The sequence below is a fragment of the Pelodiscus sinensis genome, chromosome 4 (genome assembly GCF_049634645.1).
Source record: "Pelodiscus sinensis isolate JC-2024 chromosome 4, ASM4963464v1, whole genome shotgun sequence".
NCBI lineage: Eukaryota > Metazoa > Chordata > Testudines > Trionychidae > Pelodiscus > Pelodiscus sinensis.
Genome location: NC_134714.1, coordinates 76,202,463 through 76,226,842, shown reverse-complemented (window position 1 = coordinate 76,226,842; position 24,380 = coordinate 76,202,463). Strand labels below are relative to the sequence as shown.

Here is a 24,380-nt window from a genome sequence, read left to right as displayed (position 1 = left end):
GCACAGCTTAGACAATGTTGGATTTCTACATCAATATCTGTCTCGGATGAAAGGGAACTTCCAAGATAAAGAAAATGACCGACTTTCTCCAGTGCCTCTCCATTGATTTAAATAAATGGGGAATATGGTACCTCATTTTAGGGTTGATGGAACATTTTGGTCTTCTTGAAATTGAGGGTGAGACCAAGTCATGTGTAAGCATCAGCAAAAACATTCAAGATAGTTTGAAGATCTTTTTAAGAATGGGCAAAAATGGCATTGGTGTGGTGGAAATCTTACTCTTAGCTTTCAGCCTTTTAAGTCTAAACAGCTTTCCATCCATTCTATAGATGATTTCAATGCCAGCCGGGAGCTTCCCAGCAATTAGGCAAAAAATGATGACAATAAAGACTTTAAACATGGTTGGGGCAATGATACCACCCTGTTTGACTCCTGTTTGTACTTTGAAAGGTTCTTTCTGGGAGCCAGTGCTGTTCAGAACAGTCGCTTTCATGTTGTCACGAAGCAACGCCAGGACACTGATGTATTTAACAAGACATCCAATCTTTGAAGGTACAGTACAAAGGGCACAGTGATTCACTTAGTCACAGGCTTTAGTTAGATCAATAAAAGCTATGATAGTGGTCGGATTTGCTCCTGACACTTTTCTTGCAGCTACTGTGCAATGAAGATCATATCTGCAGTTCCACGAGATGGTCGGAAGCCACTCTGTGACTCTGGTAAAATTTAATCTGACGGGGCAGGAGATGGGCTGCCAGGACCTGTGCCAGAACTTGGCTGCGGCATCAAGAAGAGAAATACGATGATAGTTTCACAGTCCGCTTTATCCCCTTTCTTAAAGAGGGTAACAATCAAGGCATCCCTCATTTCACTGGGTATCTCCTCCTTTATCCAGATTTTAAGACTAAGCAGGCTAAGCTGCTGAATTAACTCTGGTCCACCATTTTTAAAGATTTCAGCAGGGATCCCATCTGGACCTTCTGCCTTGTTGTTCATCATCTGCTCGATGGCACTGTATACCTCACACAAACTGGGGGGGTGGGTCTATGAGCTCATCCCTAGAAGGTTGTTGGGGGATTTACTCAAGAACTTTATTTGCAACCATGGAGTTACAATTAAGACGACCTTCAAAATGTTCTTTCCAGTGAAAATGAATGGCTTAGTTGTCCTTCAAAAGTGTGGTCCCATTTTTAGAGCGAAGGGGGTTCATGCCATGACAAGTTGGCCCATATACAGGCTTACTGGCACTAAAGAAACCACTTGTATTATGGGCGTCTATGCATTGTTGCAGTTCTTGAACTTCCTCAGTCCACCATTTGTTCTTGAGTTCTTTGGTTTTACGTTGGACTTCCACCCTTTCCTCAGCAGGGGCTTCTCTCTTCATCTTGGACACAGGCAGCTATATGTGCCTTAATACATAGGTAGGTAACCCTACATCTAAACAAAGAAAGCAACTTGAGTTTCAAAAAACATTCATCCCTTAGTTTCTACTCAGACTGCCAACTAGTGCTATTTGTGATTGTGGCTTTTGAGGCAGACAACTGATTTCCCAAAACTGATTCCAAAGTCATTTTATGTATGCAACTTAACAGCCAGCAGATTTTAAAGGTTTTTAGTCACAATGACCTGGGCTGGATCTGAACCACTGGTCTAGGTGTTGATATATGTTCCTATCCTGCAGTTTTACATTAGAAATGCTTCACACACACACCCAAAATCAGAAAGTCATATTTTACCCATTTTCTTTAATGGCTCTATGATATACAGATATTAATTCATGCATGCATTTTCCAGTCTTAAAATATGTAGTAGTGTTACCCGTTCTATTCTTGAAAAAGCTACCTGTAATCAATGTTAAATTTTAATGGCTTGGTGTTCTCTCTCAGTAGATTCCCTAATCAAACAGGTTTACTACAGCAGTTCAATGAAACAGTCTCTGAAACAGGACAAACAGCTCATTTCAACCAAAGTAAAATACAGAAAAAATATTTACAAAATCCATAGTAACCCAGTTCTTTTTTTCATTCCAGGTTGAACCTCTCTAGTCTTGCAGCATCGGGACCTGACCAGGGAATTTGCTGGACCATGGGAGGTCAATATTGTCTAGCAGCATTACCAACATTTCCTTGTTTACTAGGATCTTAGAAGATATTTGGGGTAAATTAGAGCTAAACAACAGCACAGAACAGAACACTGAGAGCCAGGACTGGTAGCTGTAAACAAATTTTATGAGACTGTAGGAAACTTGGCCACATCCATAAGTGGATATCCAGCTAACTAAAATCATGCTGGACCACAGATGTTGCCGGACCAGAGTGTTCCAAACTAGAGGGGTATCTTTGCCAAGAGTTAGTAGTTTATTTTTGATTTGATGTTCTGGGGAATATTTCATTTTTAAATAGTGATTTGGGGTGCCTGTTACTGATACCCAACTCGTAATATATTAAAGGAGCAAAAGCAGGGAATGGGGCTTAGTACTTTCTAAACATCAGGCTCCTAGAAGCTGAACACCCAAAAAAGTTATTGCTCATGTTATAAAAAAAAGATAGCCTGGTCTACACTTTTTTAACATTCAATTTTGAATAAAACTGAAGACTTCACCTGTGTGGAATTTCTGCTTCCATCCTCAAGACATTTTGCGAACATTATCATCCTGTGATAGTAAGAAGTAAGAATATTTTCATAGTCCCCATTTTACAGGTGGCCAAAAAAAACAAACAAACTGCTAAGGCAGAAGTTAAATAAGTTGTCCAGTCACACTGGGTCAGCATCAGGCCACAGATTAGAACTCAGATCTGACTCTTAGTTCTGTGTTCTCTTTAGACTTCATATTTCTTTAGTCAATGAAAATAAGCTTCAATATTTTATAATATGTTAAATTAAACATAACAAAGAGCCTACAGGTTGTACCTCCAAAACATAGCACTCTCTGGTCTGGCAACATCCCTGTTCCAGCAGGACCATGGATGCTCCTAGACCAGAGAGCTCAGGAACCTAAGGGCAGAAAGGCCAGCTGGGCTGGGCATCAGGGTCAGCAGCCCTGCTGAGAACAGCATGGGACCGGTGCTGATGTCCTGCAGCAGCCTCCAGCAGCCCCCGGAGTGTGGGACTGAGGCCAGAGCCCAGTGGCAGCTCGGGGTCAGAGTACTCGTGGCAACCCCAGGAACGCTGAGGGCTTCCCCGGGCTTTGCAAGGCTGGGGTCAGAGCCCTGCAGCTCCGGTTTCACAGGGCTGAGGCTGGGCCTGCACAAGGTCAGGTTTGGAGCTCCAGACCCGCGGCAGGAGCCGGAGCCTGTGCCACCCAGGGAAGCAGCAGTAGCTGGGCAAACAGCCCAACCAGGTTACAGGGAAGGGCAAGGCAGGTTTGCCTGCTGGGGCAGCCTGCCAGAAGCAGCTGATGGGCTCGGGGGCTGGTGGCAGCAGACTTCCCCTGGTCCAGGAAACTGTCTTGTTCGGGGCTAGTCAGGTCCCAACAATGCCAATCCAGGGAGGTCCAACCCGTAGTTCAAAACTGCAACTACACTCAATGCTCAATGAAAGTAAAATTGCTTACAACTAAATCAATCACTTGCAATCGTGATTAGTACATTTTTATTGTTAAAACTTTTAAATGAGCCAAAAATCAATTAACTGAATCATCAATAAATATGCCAGCAACAAATCCCTCTAAAATAAGTCAACCACTAAGATTCAAGCACTGGGGAAGTTACACTGATTGCTTTTTAAAAGACAGAGGGAAAGTAGGTTTACACAAGGTGTGCTGCTTAACACTGATTTTTGGTGAGCAAGCAATACATGCACTAGAGATAAAAAATTAAGCTAGACTATGCTCTATATAACTTACAATGAGGACTGAATGCATAGCTTCCCATGAGATCTCACTGAGGAGCTGCAGCCAAGAAAACAATTAATAAATCATTTGGGCAAGCAACTCACCATTCAACCTCATCTAGGACCTGAATGCCGTCAGTGATCAAAACTGCTTCTTAAGTTTTTAGATTTAGTTTGACTCAGCTAATTAAGTAATAAGATCCAATGAGGTGCACATTTCGCTCTAGATAACGCTTGCAAATTGGAAAATAAGTGGTCTGAGGCTAACCTGACAGCTGTGAACAAAATAACAGGCTAGAGTTATTCCATTAAAGAATTCATCAGAAAGTCTAAAAACTCCCTTGGCAGATTTTCAAAGGTCCCATTAGAAATTTTAAGGACATCCATTCTGGTTAGACATTGTATTCAAGTTTGTGTTGAAGTTGCTAATAAGCAGACTAACTCATTTCACATGAACATGAGCAGAGATAGTTTTTTGGTTGTTTTTTGTTTGTTTGTTTTGTTTTTTAAGAGAAAGGATTCGTAGACACCCCGCTCGCTACAATACTTCAACAGCACACTGTCTTATTTGAAACATGTTAAAATGCCTCTTCATCAAATTAAAAACCAACGTAACTACTTTTTAAACATCGGTGCATGGCCAGTGTTTTCTATATTTCCACTAATTTGGGGTATCCTGTTTTAGGTACTTAAAGATTGAGCACTCTCAGATACTGTTACTTAAATGGGAGTGACAAGAGTTCAGGAAATCTCAAAGATAAGTCTTTTAAGTTGGACACCAAAATTAGTGGACACTTGAAGATTTTGACCAAATCTCTGCTGTGGGGATATAGTCTCTCAAAGGGGAAACTATATTATAAAAGTTCTCCTGTCTACCCCGCCAACAAAATTTTATGGAAGCGTAGGACCAAAGCAAGAAATGGTCAACATTAGAGATGTAAGCAACTAGACAATTAACCAATAAACATACACTTATTGGGTAGTCAAGTAGTCACTCAACTAGTTGGTCCCCACCCATCACTGCCTCTATCAGAGAGAGGCAGCAAGGGGCAGGGAGAAGGAGCCGATGCTGGGGGAAGCCGGCTTAAAAGCTAGTTCCCCACAACACTGTCTCTGTGGGGGGCAGGGAAGGAAGAGTGGGGGAACCAGGTGCAAGCCGGCATCAGCTGATTCCCAGCTCATGCCTGGTCCCAGATGCTGCACCTCTGCTTTTTAAATGTATTAAGAGCCTAATGGCTCTTAATACATTTAAAAAGCAGCAGTGTCTGGGAAAAGGGAATGAGCCTGGGACTGTTGATTCCCAGCTCATGCTGAGCCCCCTTTTGCTGTGCCTCTTCCTGACAGCTCTTAATACATTTAAATGGCAGAACTGCAGCAGGGTTAGCTCCCAGGGCCAGTAGCTAACCTCGCTGTGGCTCTGAAGTTTTCCCCAGTAATCGACTAATCAATGGAAATTCCATCGACTACTCAATTAGCTGAGTAAATGCAATTTAACATCCCTAGTCAATATGTGCCCACTAGGGAGTTGGAACAATCTTAAAATTGTTCATTTTTAATTACTGTGGACTATGTTAAAAATTGAAAGCTATAAATGAAAAGGTAGAAAGTGAAAGTGTGTGGCTGCCTCTCTATAGGGCTGAGGGGGGAGGGGGACCTCCTGCATCAGTGTCTCAAACTTGCTGAAGCAATCCAGAAACCCTAAGACGCTCTAAAGGAGATTTCTGATGCTTTGTTTAATCAGTGTCTACAAAGGGAGTTCAGGATTGCATTAGCACCATAATAGAGCGCAGATATTTTGGTCATTCTGTCAGCTCTTCAGCATAGTTTTCTTTGGCTCTTTACTGGGTCTGCCTTGAAAATGAAGTTCAGTCCAATCTGGAAGACCTGCCAAGTTGTAAGCTGTGTCGATTTCAATTCCTTCCTCCCCACCATACCCCCTTTTTTTGGTTGGGGGAGGAGGAGTTGATTTGGTTCCTGAACTTCATAGTCTCTGTTCATGGCTCTAGATCAGATAGAATACAGAAGGTTTCACACTTCTGTGGTAATAGTTCAAAGTTTGCTTATTAGAACTCAGTGACAGAACTACCCAAGGATTTATTTTCATGCTTGTCCCATATCAACTAACTACTAAACTGATTCAATTATGCTCACCTTAAAAAAATATAAGATCTCTCCATTTAAAACAAGGACAACAAATAGACAAAAATTATTTAAAAAAAAAAAGACCACTTCAACCCCTTGCTGCCACTTCAGTAGAAGACTAATCATTATTTCCTAAGGGAGCGAAGGGGCAGGATCCGTTGGAAGAGTAAGATGAGGGGGGAAAAGGACTCCAGGAGAGCTGATTGTATTTTAAAGAAGTTTTATTAAGGGTGCAGGTACAAACCATCCCAGTGTTCAGAAAGAATAGCAAATATGGCAGGTAACCAGCTTGCCTTAACAGAGAGATCTTTGGTGAATTTAAACACAAAGAGGAAGCTTACAAGAAGTGGATACTTGGACAGACAACTAGTGAGTAGAGATGTAAAATCTCAGTTAATCAGTTAACCGGTTAAACATTAGGTTAACTTAATGTTTAGCCAGTTAACTGAAGATTTGGGAGGGAGGGTGCTCCAGCTCCAGCCCCGTGCTGGGGCTGGCTGCTGGCTCCTGGCCCCCTCATGGGGGCTAGGGCAGCCGCCACTGAAGCAGCCCCTGCCTGCGGGGCACCCGGGTCTGCTGTGGACAAAGGCTGCTCTGGACAAGAGCCTCTCCTGTCCATGGCAGGCTCCCTGTGGGGCTGCCTGCAGCAAGCGGGAAGCTGCTCGCTCCAGCCCCGTACCAGTTACTGGTTAATCTTTCATGTCCCTACTAAGAAAGAATATAAAAATATTGCTCCAGCATGCAGCGGTCTAATCAGGAAAACCAAAACACAACTGGAGTAGCAGCTAGCAAGGACTGCAAAGAACAAGAAGGGTTTCTATAGGTATGCTAGCAGGATAAGAAGGTGGTGAGAAAAAGTGTGGGACCCTTACTCAATGTGGAAGGCAACTTAGTAACAGATGATGTGGACAAAACTGAAGTATTCAATGCTATTTTTGCCTTGGTCTTCTCAGATAAGGTCAACTCCCAGACTGCTGCATTGGGCAGCACGGTATGGGGAGGAGATGAGCAGCCCTCAGTGGTCAAAGAACAGATTAAGGGCTATTTAGAAAAGCTGGACATGCGCAAGTTCCTACAGGTGCTGAGAGAGGTGGCTGATGTGACTGCAAAGCCACTGCCCATTATCTTTGAAAACTCAGTGACTGGGGGAGGCCCAGGACAATTAGAAAAAGGCAAATATTGTTCCCATCTTCAAAAAAGGGGAAGAAGGAGAATTTGGGGAACTACAGACCAGTCAACCTCACCTCAGTCCCTGGAAAAATCCTGGAGCAGGTCCTTGAGGAATCCATTTTGAAACACTTTGAGGAAAGGAAGGTGATAAGGAACAGTTAACATGGAGTCACCAAGGGCAAGTCATGCCTGATCAACCTAATTGCCCTTTATGATGAGATAACTGCCTTTACGGATATAGGAAAAGTGGTGGGCATAAGATACCTTGACTTTTACAAAGCTTTGGATATGGTCTCCCACAGTATTCCTGCCAGCAAGTTAAAGTAGTATGGATTGGATGAATTAACTATACCGTGGACAGAAAGCTGGCTAGATCATCACGCCCAACAATTCAACATCTAGTTTGCAGCCGGTACCAAGTGGAGTGCCCTAGGGCAAAATCTTACTAATAATCTGGATGATGCGATAGATTGCACCTTAAATAAGCATGAGGGCAGGGATAGAATCCAGAATGACCTAAACAAATTGGAGGACTGTGCTGAAAGGAAATCTGATGAGATTCAACAAGGACACGTGCAGGACTCTGCACTTAGGATGGAAGAATCCCACGTACGCCCACAGGCTAACGACTGACTAAGTGGCAGTTCTGCAGAAAGGAGCCTGGGGATTACAGTCGACAAGAAGCTGGATAACAGTCAACAGTGTGCCCTTGTTGCCAAGAAGGCTAATGGCATAGAGGGAAGTGATTATTTCACTCTAATTAGCACTAGTAGGCCACATCTGGAGTACCGTGACCAGTTTTGGGCCCCCCACTATAGAAAAGATGTGTATAAATTGGATAAAGTCCAGCAGAGGACAGCAAAAATTATTAAGGGGCTGGGGTACATGACTTAAGAGACGAGGCCGAGGGGACTGAGCTTATTTAGTATGCAGAAAAGAAGAAAGAGGAGGGATTTGATAGCAGCCTTCAATTATCTGAAGGGGGATTCCAAAGAAGCTACTCTCAGTAGTGATGGATGGCAGAACAAGGAGCAATGGTCTCAAGATGCAGTGGGGGAGGTCTAGGTTAGAAATTGGGAAAAACTAATTCACTAGGAAGGTGGTGAAGCACTGGAATGGGCAAGGTAAAGGGTAGTAGAATCTCCATTTTTAGAGCTTTTTGAGCCCAGGTTTGACAAGCCCTAGCTGGAATGATTTAGTTAGGATTGGTCCTAATTTGAGCATGGGGTTGAATTAGGTGATCGCCTTCCAATCCTAATCTTTTATGAAAGGATTAGACACCAATGGGCAAAATGACTGCTGTGTGGTGAGGTGACTGATCTGCTATCATGTAAATCGGGGTGGGGAATCTTTTCTGGGTTCGGGGCTGAGGACAGCAGGGGGGCTGGAGTGCCAGTGTGAGCCCCCAATGTTGGGGGAGGCCCTAAGCCTTGGGGACCAGATCCAAGCAATTCAGGGGCCACATCTGGCTCCCGGACCTTAGGTTCCCCACCCTGATGTAAATCTTACACTACTTTGCAACACTGAAGAAAACTATCATGTTCTGTTCATGTAGGTTTTTATAGTGTCCTCATCACACTAATATAAGAATACCTTCTAGTTATGTTAAGTGACAAGACTAAGATTTTTTTTTACGTATGGTTTGTTCTCTCCCTTTCTTCTTTCCAAGGGTAGAACTGTCTGTGCAACGTAGGGATGAAAAACTCCTAACAAAATTACCCATGTAACTGATTTAAATTTTAGTTAGTTATACAGTTAAAGGAGCTTCGCATGCTCCCAGCCCCCATGGGCTACGAGCCCTGCAGAAATTTAACCGTTAACCAGAACAATAAGCATCAGCTTAGTGGTTAACCAGTTAAACTCTCATATCCCTAAGTGCAATGTAGTGTTTTGTTCTGGTGATTTTTTTTTAAAAACACTAAGTGAGCAACATGCAATCAAAACACTTTCTATAGCTACTTTGTTACTGATTTTTCAAATGTGTCCAGTTACTTTAAATGACTTATTTTTTAAAATTAATTTATTAAATGAGTGCTGTTGGACTCTAGGACTCCATCTAGAACACATGTATTTTGTCAGCCCCGGGTGGGCCTTAATCTCAGTATATATGCTAGATGGTCTCTCCATGCACTGTTTTTTCAAATCATTAATTTCTTTTAGGGCTGTCAAGCGATTCAAAAAAATGTAATTGTGATTAATTGTGCGCACCTTTCCTTGGGTCAGCGCTGCATGGAGCCCAGGATCAGAGTTCCCAGCTGACCCCGGGCTCCATGCAGTACTGCCCCTTGGAAGCGCCGCAGCAGCGTTTCCAAGGGGAAGCGCATTAGGAGCTTGGTATCAGCTGGGGACTCCAGCAGATTCATGGCTCCATTTGTGCCGCCCCTTTCAAGCGCCGGAGTGGCACTTCAAAGGGTCAGTGCAGCATTAACGCCTGTGATTAACGTGTTTAAAAAATTAACGCATTAATCCTTCCCTGCGTTAATCGCAGGCGTTAACGCAGGTCAATTGACAGCCCTAATTTCATTTACTTATTATTCCTTTAGATAAACACATCAATAAATTCTAGAATTCTGCTGATATTCTGCCATTCAAGAACAGAAGGACATATAACACACCACTTAAAGTAGAGGTGGGGAACACCTTGATCTGGCCCATGGCAAGGCTTAGGGCTTCCCCTGGCATTAGGGCGAGCCAGCACTCACACTAACTCTGAGGGCATGTGTCTGAGCCTCAGCCACCAGCTCACCCTGCTGTTGGGAGAAGCCCCAGTCCTTCTCTCCCCTCCCAGCCACCCTCCACCCTGCATGGGGCTGGAGCATGCCCCACTTCTGAAAGAAGCCCCAAACCTTGGTGCCCCCATGGGGCTGGAATGCAAAGGGAGGCCCAACACCCCAAGCTGAGAGAGTCAGGGCCAGGTTAGAAGTTTTTTTTGTTAGGGTTTTTTTTTTTTTTTTTTTTTTTTCCCCCCCCCCCAGTCTGGGCCAGGTCAGAGTGATGGGTTTTTGGTTTTTGGGCTACCTTGACCAATTTATGCTCTTGATATGAACACTTGTCAGCTTTTCGATTTGTCATAAAATTACAGGAGTACATTGTCCCAGATGTTTATTCTTCTTTCTGCAATACATTTTTTGTGGAAATTTAATTGGTCCATTCTGCATAGCTAACAATATTTTGCCTGCTCTAGCACAATTCTCTCTCTCTCTACTCCCTCCCCCCCCACTTCCACACATAATATGATAGGTAATGACCAATTCATATATGGTCACAGAGATTAAATAACTTGTTCAAGGATACACAGAGACAGTAGAAGAGATGGGAAAAAAATGGCGTGGATGAAAAACAATTAAAAATAAATCCAATGTTTTTATTTAAATTTATTATTTGTTTACTTTAAAAAACACCCATTAAAATTAAATGTTCAATTAACAACTTATGTTAAGAGCTAATTTCATTATAGTCTATTAAAACCATTTAAATTAAAAATATATATATGAAGCATAACCCCTTTGCTGCAAAGTTTTAAAGAAAATCAAACCACTGAACTGGTGGAAATCACCGGCTAAGCATCACGAACTAGTTTGTTAAGTGCTAAATCATCTTTTGACAGCAGTAGCCTCTGCTACAGGTGCAGAGAATATTTTTTTTCAGTTTATTTGTAAATTCAGTGCAGTGACTAATTCATTCAAAGTTAAGGAAGGCATTGGGACTTGAAAAAACAGGAAAGCCTTTTCTCTCTACCAATATATGAATAAAAAAAAAAAGCAAGGAAGAGGCCTGCTAGTTTTAAAATCTTGAAGGACATGGCAATCAGAAACAATCAGTTCATTTCACTAACTACGGATAATCTTTATTTAATAAATGAATTAGTTTTAAATTAGAAACATTCTGTTAAAATTAAATAAAATTACTGAAAGAGTTTTAACACACACTAATATGTTGATATTCTATATTTTAATTGCCTTTTCATGCAACCAGAGCTTTTACACAAAACAAGTAAAAAATTGTCCAGTAAATAATGTATCTTTCATCATTTTAACATAATAAAAATGTACAAATTAAGAAACAAATGTAAGTTAAGTTAGTATCTTCAATGGCTGGTGATGGGACACTAGTAGGGGAGGGATTTGAGTTATTGCAGAAAATTATTTCCCAGGTGTCTGGCTGCCAGGTCTTGCCTGTATGCTCAGGGTCTAAATGAACGATACATTTAAGGTTGGGAAGAAATTTTCTCCCAGATTAGAATGGCAGAGGCCCTGAAGAGGTTTCACCTTCCTCTGAAACATGGGGAAGGATCATTTTCAGGTTTGAACTGTATAAGTAATGGATTCTCTGTAACTACAAATCTTTAAATCATAATTTGAGGACTTCAGTGACTCAGCCACAGTTGTTGGTCTATTACAAGGTGGGCAAGTTTCTGTTACCTGCAATATGCAGAAGGTCCGACTAAATGTTCATGATGGTCCCTTCTGGCCTTCTAGTCTATCAGTAAAGTATATGATTTCTTAAATAAATGTTCATAGATTAAATGTGTGTGTCCTACTGGTTAGCAAAAAGAAGCACCAAATTTAATGTGAAGGCTATCAGTTCCAAATCAATGGTTTAATAGTTACCAACTAATGAAAAAAAAAAATCAACCTTTCTTTACAGGAAAAAACCCCTAAGTAGTACAAATGCAAATTAAGATTAAAATTGATGATTTAAGTCAAGCTTTGCTACTTGCTGATTTAAATCATGATTAAAACAGAAGATTAATTTAACCAAAGCAATTTCAATCAATTCACCCTGGAAGAGAATCCAGGAGTCCTGGCTTCCATCCCCCTTTGCTGTAATTACATCATGTCCTCCCTGTTGATGATTACAAAAGAGATATCACGGTCCATGGAGCCCAAAACACGACATATAGACTGAGCTTATGAATCAGAACAAGAACCAAGATACAGGGAGGAATAAGAGAAGAGAAAGTCAACAAGATAAAATAAACCAGTAAGTTTCCTTCCATATGCATTTGATTTTGAATTTTATAGGCCAAGGACTGAACAGATCCTACACAAACTAAGAAATGGAATGCATGTAGATCCCCTACAATTGAGGGCAAGGAGAAACACAGAGTCCTTGGCATGGGGGAAATCCTGCTCTGGGTAAGAAAGCCTGAGATGAATTTACAGTGGCCAAGGCACGAAATAATTGTTCTCAACCAGTTCTACCAGTAAGGACAATGTTTCCAGAGAAATGGCATACCTGAAGAGTGGGTTTTTGCATGCATAAGTAGTTCCCTACCAATTTCATGGCCATGAAAAATGTGACACAGACTGTGAAATTAGCCCTCTCTCCCCCCTGAAATCTGATCTCCACTGAAATCTGGGGAAGGACAGGAGCTTTCCTTCCCCTAATTGGCCACTCCGGGTGGGGAGCTCAGACCCACCTCCAGAAGCAGTGCAGAGATGAGGGTGATACAGCCTCACTTGCAGAGATGGGATCTGTGTTTCTGTCCACCCCAATACCTCCAGCTCCTGGCTCCTGCCACAACTACAGGTCCAGGCGCCATGCTCAGGGCTTCCTCCTGCAGGAACTTCGGCAGGGGAGTTCCCCTCCAGGCAGCAGCAGCCTGGGATCTGTTCCCTCCCTCCCCAACCACAGCTGCTGAAGCTCAGGGCTTTTTCGTCTGGGGCAGCAGTCCAGGCTCTGAGCACCCATGTCCCTGCTGCTCCACATGTGACTTGGGGCTTCTTTTCCTGTAGCTCCTGCAGTGATTCAGGGTGATCTGATAGGGGTTTGTGCCCTGGGGCTTATTCCAGGGCTGAAACACCATTTTTTCCTGACTTCAGGGGATAGCTGAGTTAGTCTTTACAGGATAAACTTAAAAAACAACAAAGGTCTGGCAGCACTTTAAAAACTAACAAAATATGTAGATGGTATCATGAGCTTTCGTGGGCACAGCCCACTTCTTCAGAGATGACCAGAGTGTTGGATGTCCAGAACTAAAATGAATAGGGGAGAATAGAGAGGGGAGGGAGAAAAAAAAAGAAATGGGGTGGGAAGGAAGACAAGAAGAGGTAGTGGGTATAAAAAATATCAAGGGGAAAGCTGAGCTGGAATGTAACAGGAAAAACAAATAGTCTATAAACACCTAAAGACTGGATACACAAGAGGCAGCTAAGAACCATTAGTAGGCAATAGAGAAGAAGAGTACTAGCACAGGCAGCAGCATGTGTGCGGGGAGGGGGAAGCACAAAGGGGTGCAGCTGGAAGCCAGTGCTCATGGTGAGCCGCTTGTCCCACCCCATCACTTCTCATGTAAACATCTGAAATCATGAAATTGACAAATTTCAAAATCTTCTGGCTGTGAAATTGATCAGAATGGGTGGTGAATTTGACAGGGCCCTGTGCATAGCAGGATTATTATTTGTACAAAAACAAAACCAGGAACTATAGCTGTAGACATACAGGCCCTGACCCTGAGATTTTCTAATCTAACAGGTAAGACAGGCATCAGTTAGCAGAAGAAAGAGAGGAAGGAACCCACCCAAGGTCACACAGCAGTTAAGCTATGCAGTCAGAAAGAGTCCCCCAAACCACTCAGTCCTAGTCCAGGGCCCTATCCACTGGACCGTGCTGCTTCAGAACAAATACTAATAAAGCTCACAAATCTTTCCATTTATCAGCCTCTAAATTAGGGAAATTCTGAAAAGCAGGAGGTAGCATCAAAAAGGACCAATGAAATTATTATTTTTCCTTAGATAACTCTTTCTTTTCCTCCACCTTCAAATGACTGATGCTGATATTGCTGTCAAGTCAAATGCCACTTTAAAAACATATGTGGAGAGCTGCGTGCTTACTATGAGCAGGACATCATCAGCTTCAATCTGTACCAGGCATGACACTGAATGATGACAACCTAAAGGTTACCCACAGGTCACAGAGCTTATCATTTGGCATGCCATGAAAAAGCCACTAAAATTCAAATTACAGGAGTACTCTACTACAGACTGAAGTCCAGCAACAAAATTCTCAAATTCTAAGGCATGCCAGGGTAATCCATTCCTGCATAAACATACAGCATAACCACAAAAGGAATGGTTAGAGTGAGATGCTATCTTAGTGGGATTTACTGGGGGGAGGGAGAGGAATTAAAATCTGTGCATAAGTGGATAAATTAGGTAATTTTACATCAGGTCCTCCTAGCTCCCCATCTCAACTGCACTGTTTTGAAAATGTAAGAAACGTTGATGGACCAGTTCAGTTCATCAATGCCAATATCGCACTGTCTCACAGTGGCCAATAATTGATGCTTCAGAAGACAGACTACCTCTTCCCCTTCAATACAGCTAGCCAATTATGCAATGCTAGCTGTGAAGGCAAGCATTTCCTTCCTGATTGTACTGGTGCTGCTCTGTTTATGCCAAGAAGCATGACAATGGATTATCTTTGCCCCGGTTGGCATAGGTACTTACATTATAGGATGCTCATAACATTATCCAGTTTTTAAATATAAGTTTAGCCACCATATTTGGCTTTACCATTTTCCACTGAGGTCAGAGAGATTAAGTGAAGATATTTTTTCCCATGCACCACATATTCAATGAAGATATACCTTATTTGTAGTTTTTCATGAGCAAAAGTGATCCTATCACATTCTACCTCCTCCACCTCCCAAGATCCATCATTCCAAAATTCAGCCTCACAATCCTCTGCAACCATTGTAGTACAATCATCCCGACTCCTGAAGTTCCAACGCCTCTGTGGATGCTCATAACTTTTCTAATCAGCAGAAACTGACATGACTGTGGTTATGTCACACTGCTGCTATTCAGAACCCCCCAATCTACTGTGAAATTGACAAAAAATAGCATCAGTTACAATCTGGAGCTGCTTGGAAAGTCTATTAGCAAGAGTGGAGTCAGGGATTGAAACTATTCAGAGGCATGACACACACAGTTGGAAAACACATCCTTTCTGGCTACTAGGTGGTTCTTGTTGGGGACAAGAGTGTGGAAGAGAAGATAAGGCATTACCCTCAACCAATGTTTAGGGATAGCACGCTGACAGAAATTCCACAGAAACCACAGAAAGATTCTCACCAACAGAAGTTAGCCTGATAAAAGGTATTCTATCACCCATCCTGTTTCTCAATGTCCTCCCTAGCAGTTGAAATAGGGTTTGTCAGATGTCTTTTAAGTACTTCCCATCCTTTACATAAGCCTTTGGCTTGCAGACTTTTTTTTTTTTTTGACAAATATTTCCAGCTCTGTTGCAACACTTATTCCTTCCCCACCAGCACCCGTAAACGGATGGCTTCTTGACTTGTGCACAGTTAGAATCTTTGTGAATTTCAAAACATGCTCTTTTGTGTCACAAGACCAAAGCAGAGAAACACCGTAAACAGGAGGAAGCATGAAAAAAAAATTATTTGTAATATACTTGCACACTATGGTGCAATCCTAATTTAAAAGTCCATACCAACATTTCACCAAGTAGACAAAACATTTCAGAGATTAAAATGTACAATTTTTGTCCTTGTCAGCTAAGATAGGATATAGGGACAACCCTCAAAAAGTACTCACAGTCCTCTTCAAGTTATTATTTGAAAGCCACTTTATATCATATGTATGACTTTTGCTAAGACAAACAGAGGATTCTAAGTAATTGGTAGAGAAGGCTAGTTTACCATATGTTACCTGGACATATTAGCCACAAAATTCCTACTTAAAAAAAAAATCATCACATCTCTACTAAGGATGTAAAAGAGTAGTTGATTAGTCAACTGCTTGCATTTCCCCACCCCACTTGCTGCCTATATATCAGAGGCAGCAAGGGGGGGAGGGGGCGGAGGAAGGGCCAGTGCTGGGGAGAACTGGCTTGGGAACTCCAGGGAGGGGGAGAGAGTCAGTGGAGACAGAGATGCAGCAGTGGCTACGGCTCTGCCTTTTAAATGTACTAAGAGCTGCCTGGTTCTTATTACATTTAAAGGGCAGAGTTGCAGCACGGGACCCAACGCGAGCCGGGACCGAAACATTCCCAGCTTGTGCCAGGTCTGGACCACTGCAGCTCTGCCTTTTAAATTAGTAAGAGCCATCTGTACTTTAAATGTAGTTAGAGTACAATCTGATAAGTCCTACTACATTTAAAAGGTAGGAGTGCAGCTCGGGACCCAGCACAAGCCAGGACTGAAGCAGTCCTGGCTCACACAGGATCCCAGACCTACCCCCACTGCGGCTCTGTAGTTTAAATATAGTAAGAGCCAGGCTGCCTGCACGCCCCGCTCCTATTACATTTAAACTGCAGAGTCGCAGTGGCTCCTTATCGACTAATTGTATACTCAATACAAATTGTATCGAGTACACGATTAGTCATTTACTCGTTACTTAAAACCCTTAATCTCTGTGTGGCGCCTTGAAAGTCAGTACACATGAACTTCAGAGGGGTAGCCAAGTTAGTCTGTAACAGGAAAAACTTAAAAAACAAATAAACTAGTAGCACCTTAAAGACTAACAAAACATGTAGATGGTATCATAAGCTTTCGTGGGTACAAGCCACTTCTTCAGATGACAGGAGTGTTCCAAGTCCAGATTCAAGAATACACATAGGAAGGTGGGAGGCAGGGGAGAAGGAAAAAAATGGAGGGGAGGGAGAAAAAAAAAAAAAAGAGATAGAAACCACCCGAAGCAAATATATGGCATTTGTGCAAAGGATTATTAATTAATCTGCACCGTTACATTTAATATACATTAATGTTATGGTTTACTCACTAACCAAGTCTCTGGCTGTGTTTTACAGAGTTCCCAAGAGCACAAATGTCTGCAATGTAAAAAATTTTGGTGCGCATGTTTTGAATTTAGTCACTGACAGCAGTTTGCTGACTACAGCAGCATTAGCTGTGGGGAAAGGGTGGGGGAAAGAGTTAAAGAGAGGGACAGCTCAGCACACAGTCAATTGACTACATTTTAGTAAACATGCATATCATATGAATAAACCTTACATTACAAAAGGGAAGTCATTAAATTGGAATTCAGCATCTAAGAGGTCACAGAAGAATCTCAGTTGTGAATGGCATTCTGACTTTCCAGCTGTCTTAAGTTTTCCCGTTTCCCAAGACCTGCATCACATGAACAATACAGACAGGCTTTACAGAGCTTTTTTTTTTTAACCATTAAAAAATAATTTTCTTCCTTTTTTCCAAATTTACACAAATGTGAAAAATATGATAAAAGAACTCTATATTTAATTACATTAAGTTCATTAAATCACCAATTATTTACTCTCCAACAGGAGAGGAAACATTGGATTCAAAACCAATAATTGTATATCTAGCTGGATATTTTAGACCTCTTCGAACAAGTCTAGAATACCACAGAGATAGCTAACACCACAAGTGAGGGACAGCTAATTTTTTGTTTAGACCTCATCTACACAAAAAAGTTTTCTAGCTATACAGGTATAATCCCCTGTATGGAGTTACACCATCAAATGCCAGCAATGCCCTCACTGCAATGTATATTGGCCAAACTGGACAGTCTCTACAGGAAAGAATTAATGGACACAAATCAGATATCTGAAAAGGCAACACACAAAAACTTGTTGGAGAGCACTTTAATCTTCCTGGAAACTCATTAATGGATCTCCAAGTCTCTGTTTTGTTTCAGACCAATTCCACAAGCCAAACACACAGAGAAGGGTTGGAACTTAACTTCATTCACAGGTTTAATTCTTATGCAAATGATATCAATCAGGATATGGGATGGCTGACACATTATCTTCCACAACTTAATGACTTAACCAAACAAGAAAGGTGTTAATGGTTCTTGATGTCTGTGTAGAATCTGGTGTTGGGGTCATCTTTCTTTCCAAGTGCAAACTAATGGTTCTTATCAGTCTCTTGTAAGTATTTAGTTTTTATGATGCTACTAGACCAGTGGTCTCCAACCTTTTCACACCCAAGATCACTTTTTAAATCTCAGGACAGGCGAAGATCTACTGTCCCGCCCCTTCCTTGAAGACCCACTCTCTCTATTCTCCTCCTGTCCACCACTTGCTATCCCCAGCCCGTACTTACACACTCTGATAAACAGTTTATTTTTAAATTATGTGACATATAAAATTAAAATCACGTGTTTATAGTTATGAAATAAATGGTCTGGTTTTTATTCATGCTATTTAAATCTAAAATGAAGCATTTATAATTATACATTTTGTGGGGACAGAGTTCTGCGGCTGGGGGCAGGGGAGAGGGAACAGGGTGCTGGGAGGGCAGAGGACAGGGTTCTGCAGCTGGGGACAGGGTGCCAGTGGGGACAGAGTTCAGAGAGTGAGGACGGGAGTGGGGACAGAGTTCTGTAGCTGGGGACGGTAATGGGGACAGAGTTCTGTAGCTGAGGACAGGGGAGCGGGGTGCCAGAGGCAGCAGAGAGTCCCCTGCATCTGCCTCCTCCCAGGATTCTCCCCCCCCCCCCCAGAGGAAAGCTAGCACATGCCTCCTCTGGGCCCAATTCCCTCCCCCCCCACAGCGCAGGGAAACCCTGCGCGTGCTTGCCCCGGGGCCAACCCCCCTCTCCCGCAGCACGGCACAGCCAACCCCCTCCTGCATCATGGCCAACCCCCACGCCTTCCCTGGGGCCAAACCCCCATTCCACAGCGCGGCCCGGCCCGGCCAATCCCCGCCCCGCAGCGCGGCCAACACCCGCGGGTGCCTGCCCCGGGACTGAGCCGCCTCTCCGTCGGCGGGGGCCAAACCCCCGTGGGAGCCTTCCCCGGGGCCAAATCCCCCTCCTGCCGTGCAGACAAACCCCCGCAGGAGCCTCCCCACGCCAAACTCCGGGGCTGACCCCCGCTGCCACGGTGCAGGGAAATCCCTGTGCTCAACTCACCCCTCCCAGGAAAGCCGCTGGACTCCTCTTCTGGAGCCGACGCCCCCTCCCCCAGCACGTGACAGAGCTGTGGGAGGGGAGCAGCCTGCACGGAGCCCCCGGAAGTGACGCGGGCTTCACCCAGGACTTCCATCCACCCCACGGGAAGCCGGCACTACACTAGAGGTAGGGTAGTGATAGGAAAATAGAGGGTGGGAGTGCCCAAACGCCTCGCGATCGACCAGTCGATCGTTATCGACAGGTTGGTGACCACGATACTAGACTATTTGTTGTTTACGTTTTTCCTGTTACAGATTAACTCGGCTATGCCTCTGAAGCTTATCTACTCACTGTCTTTTTTTCTTCCTCCCCTCCACTTTTTTCCCCTCCCTCTTCCCCTTATCTATTCTTGGATCTGGACTTCCAACACTCCTGTCATCTGAAGAAGTGGGTTGTACCCACAAAAGCTCATGATACCATCTACATGTTTTGTTAGTTTTTAAGGTGCTGCTAGATTATTTGTTGTTTTTTAAGCTTTTCCCGTGTAGGTAAGGCCTAAGAGTGCCTACAAGGACAGTACGTAAGTGTAATTACACTGGTTTAAATTCATATCCAAGATTATACTGAAAAAACAAAACTCCACAACTTTTCCCATGTAGATTTACATGAAGAGAAGCAACATTTGGGCTAAGTAAATGACTTTAATTATTAAGACTTGTTTTGCTAATCTTCACTCACAACGTTTACAAGCTTCAGAGGGGTAACCGAGTTAATCTGTAACAGGAAAAACTTAAAAAACAACAAATAGTCTAGCAGCATCTTAAAGACTAACAAAACATGTAGATGCTATCATGAGCTTTCATGGGTGCAACCCACATTCTTGCTTGATCTCTGGAACAAGAACTTAAATTAGCCATTTGTAAATATACTAGGCTTTCTATGCCCCCCAGAAGTTCCAAGTTTTCCTTGCATACAACCCAAAAGATAGCTGTTAGGAGAAAAGCCACTTCAATCAATTATCAAAACTAAAATTCAAGAGAGGAGAGGGGGCTAGAAAAAAAAAAACATTTTCCCTGGGGAACTTAAGATAGAGAGAGGAGAAAAAAATTATAAAAGCTAAAAAATAATTTTGCTCAAGAAAATCTGAACATATAACATGATTTCCAAAAAACACTTTTAGAAAGCCCTTTTAATGGTAAGTACCATCTTATGCCAACATAAGCCAGAGGCTCTGGTTAAATCATTGAAGGAAAACTGCTGCACAGTCACCATATTAGATCTATGTAGATTACACACAGAAATTTGAAGTGCTAGTTCCCAAAAGAAAGATCACTCTTATTTGCTCCTGTGCTCTGGAAGAAAAGGTAAACAGCAGGTAAGAAAGGGAAAGAGAGAAATAACCGAAAAAAGACACACAAGGGAGACTGATACTAATATGTTAGAATTAAACAGGCCCTTATTCTGCAGCACAGATCCTCCATGGCCTCACATACATTGACACAGTGGCTATATTAGGAATATGATGGCTCTTCACACATGGAGATACGCGTATTACTAGGAGTAATTAAATTAGATAAATTTTGGCAACTCTACCAGAGCATTATGGAAATGCACACACCCAAACCTTGTCTGAAGGCTTCTAAAAGATCAACTGTTGGAGCAATAATAATAATAATAAAGGAAAAATAAGCCTATGCAAAAACTACTCATGAGCCACAAAGTATTACAAGTTTCAGGAGTCCAAACAGCATAAAGTTTGATTGTTCCTTCCTCATTTTAAGGCTATATTGGAAAGAGGAAAAATCATTTATAGGGGCAAGCATTAGCTGCACTGTATGTATTAGGCTAGCTGCCTATAAAATTTAAGTGAAAACCACAACCCATTTTAATCACAGAAATGGTGAAATTTAACACAATTTCTTTCAGAGCATCATCTGTTGAGAGTGTGAAACTAAGCTCGATCATCAAAATGTCACCCATTTTATGTCATCATTTCAGACACCCTATCACCAAAGAACAATTCAGTACCAGACCTGGCAACATGAAGCCAGGCCACTGACACTTCTACCAAAACACTCTGGGAAAATGCATGCTAAGATCATGCTGCAGAAATAGTTGCAAAGCTGCAAAAAAAGCATAATCAGGATACAGACCTTGACAGACATATGCCCACCATGTGAAAAGTATTTCTTTAAGTATGAATTTAACAGCTACAGAGCAATCTTTTATTTTTAATCCAATGTCAAGTCTTTCAGATACAGCAGACACTTGATCCATCTTCCATGTATGTTTCACCTATTTCCCTAGCAGATCATGCTGGGCTACTCCCCAGGAAGGTTTGCTGTTAGAACTTATCATCTTCTAGTAAGCATCAATCCAATACTTCAACTGGTAACAGGCATGCTGAGTAATTACACTATTCACTGAGCAGGTGGGTGACAGATTCCAGCTTACATTTTTTGGAAGATGGAAACATGACATGTTAAGTCAAAATGCCCCTTTCCTGCATTTGTCAAGTAATTTGCTTTATGGGGTGGGGGGCAGTGTCATTCAGGGCATTAAGTTCAATTACTTGAGTCACAGATTTATGTGACCTGAGGCAACTCATTCAGGGGGAGATATTTAAAAGCACCTAAACACGTAGACATACAAGTCATCAGAATGAACCTGACCCACTGACTTGTGGGCCTCAATCCCATTGACACTTTTGATTATCTCCTCCTAAATTTGTCTCAGTCACCTATCTGTAACATGGGAATAGATACATTCGGACCTAGAAGGGCGTTGTGAGGTTATAGCCTTACAAATATCTATGACTCACTCTGGTACTTTAATGATTGTTGTCACGTGAGTAAGATACACATCTCCACCAGCATTATTTTTATATTCACAACAGACATAGCAAGCCCAGAGGTGTTGGGGCTATGGACTGCCAAGCCACATCTTGGCACAAATTAAGTACTGACTACTTTCTAACTTTATCATGCTATAGCTCAAGAACAGCCAACACTGGAAAAAACAGTGACACCCTAAGAAATAGCTTCAGTAGCACCATAATCAGCAACACATGCACTGATCCAAATTCCTTTTCAGCAGCTCTATCATCATTTTCTAAATCATATCATGTGTTAGCCCAAAGATGTGTGGCTGGCATTCTGAGGGTAAACTCTGTTGGACAAGGTCTTCAGATGGCACTGCAAGGTACAGAATACAGTCATGGTGCTCTAATAAATGTGCCATGTTGTTGCACCAGAGCATGGCCCAGACTGCTCTGCAATAGTGCCATACTACAACATGCCACATGCACACAGGAGCAGCTTTATTCCTCACTGCATCCAAGGGCCAAACTTGGAATTCTTGGAGGCGAATTCTTGACCCCTCTTCCTCACCTCTCTGCTCTCAACCTAAGGACTAGAGCTCCAGCTGCAAACCACATGTGGCAGTGTAGGGAGAGCAGGGGCCAAAACAGCTCAATCACCAACCCCAACTCGCCTACTGGCTCCATGCATCCAGAAGTATGGGGAAAGTCTTAACTAAGAGGGTGCTTCAGCACAGCCTGCAATGTGCCCCTGAGGAAAGCAAGCCCCGGCCCATTGTGTGTACACACCTTCCTTTCCTCTTGCTGGACCACACACAGGGAGGAGAAAGCGCTGCAAACAGCCCTTCGTCTTCCCCTCCCCAGCCTGGTGCGTGGGAGTGGGGGCGAGAGAAGGGGGCAGCTTCCACTGCAACCCCCCAGCCTGGTGCATGGGGGGGGGCGCAGCACACTGCCCACACACACACACACACACTCACGCCCCGCTCCCCAGCCTCGTGCGCACAAGGAGAGGGCGGTACCCACGGCCCCCCTCCCTGGCGAGCCCGGGGACGGAGCCGCCACTGCCGCCCCGCTCGCTCGCCCGCCCGCACTCACCCGCCGAGCCCAGCAGCAGCCACAGCAGCCACATGGCCCCGCGCGGCCGCCCCGCAAACTTTGTGCCCGCTCCGTGCGCCCGCCGAGTCTCCGCCCGAGCCCGGCCCAGACGCTGCGGGCCCCGGGCGGACGGGGGCGGGGCCGGAGGAGGGGCCCTGCCTGCAGTCACCGAGCGCAGCCCCGGCCCAGACCCTGGCTCCGGGCCCGCCCCCTGCGCCCGGTGCGTCGCTCGTCCCCTGCTGGGGCACCTGGGGCAGCAAGGGGGTTACTCCTGCGCACCCCCCCCCCCCCCCAGCACAGCGTGAAGGGCCTTAGCCCTGCGAGTGCGGGTAGCGCCTGCTCCCCTGCCCGGCGCACACGGGGAGGAGGGTTATGACACCTCGCGTTAGGGCTGCCCAATTCCTAACCCCTCTCCCAACCCCTTCCCTGAAGCTCCGCCCCTGCTCTCTTCATCCTTCTCCCTCTGCTGCTCATTTTCCCCCCCACTCCCCTCTCTGGCTCATTTTCACCTGGGGGGGCAGGAGCCTCGGATGCAGGAGGGGTGAGGACAAGGACATAGGGTGCAAGCGGGGGCTGCAGGCTGAGGCAGGGGGTTGGGGGGCAGTGGGGGGGTCTGGGAGGAGGTGTGGGTGCAAGAGGGGGCTCAGCGCTTGGTATAGGACTGAGGTGCAGGAGGAGGTGTGAGGTAGGGGCTCTTGGAGTGAGTCGGAGAGCGAGTTCAAGGTTGAGGACTAGGGGCAGCAGAAGGCGTTGCAGGGAGCAGGATCCAGGCAGCATTCGTTTGTGTGGTTCTTGGGAAGTAGCCAACATGTCCCTCACCTTTGTGGTGGAGGCATGGCCAGGTGGCTGGGCATAGTGTCTCCACTCAAACCCAACAGGAGCCACATGGCTCCATGCAGCCACTTTGCAAATTTTCTGCCTGTTCCATGTGCCAGTGAGTCTCTGCCAACTCCCGTTGGCTGTGATTCCCAGCCAGTGAGAAGCTCTGAGCTGGCACTTGGGGCAGACACAGCCCACAAAGCCTCCCTGGCCACACCTTCACTAGGGGGTGCAGGAACATGTTGCCACTTGCAGGAAGGCACGTGGAGTTGGATAAGGATCATGCCAGCCCTGCACCAACCAGACTTTTGCTGACTAGAGTTGCCAAAGTCCCTTTTCAATTGGGTATTCTGGTAAAAACTAGACACATAACTCTATCTCCCCCTGCCCTTCGCCCATCTGGTGCACACAATGGCAGAATGAGGTACTAGCTGCTACTGCATTTTCTCCCTGTTACATGGCCTGGGAAACTGCAACTCCTGTCTATTCCCAGATTGTTCAGAGCCCAGGGCCTATCTCAAAGTCCCATCAAGAAACTATTCTCTAGTTCTTTTCCTGTCATTCACTCATGATAGAAAAACAGCAGCAGCAGACACACAAACCATCATGGATGGCCAGTGACATGGCCACCTGGTGCCGTTAGTGCCTGGCCTCTTGCCTTATGC

The 24,380-nt window shown here is 44.1% G+C and overlaps 1 protein-coding gene across 3 annotated transcripts in view; it reads right to left on the bottom strand.

The window, feature by feature from the left end:
* Positions 1 to 23,103, bottom strand: part of LDLRAD3 (low density lipoprotein receptor class A domain containing 3) — a 183,093-nt gene extending 159,990 nt beyond the window's left edge. Inside the window, exon 1 of one of the 3 annotated variants that reach the window (XM_075927498.1) lies at positions 22,897 to 23,103. In XM_075927498.1, the coding sequence (XP_075783613.1) occupies positions 22,897 to 22,930 (34 nt within the window). In that variant the 5' untranslated portion in view covers positions 22,931 to 23,103. The remainder of the gene's footprint in view (positions 1 to 22,896) is intronic. The other 2 variants (XM_075927497.1, XM_075927495.1) reach the window with 2 other exon arrangements.
* Positions 23,104 to 24,380: the final 1,277 nt, after the last annotated feature.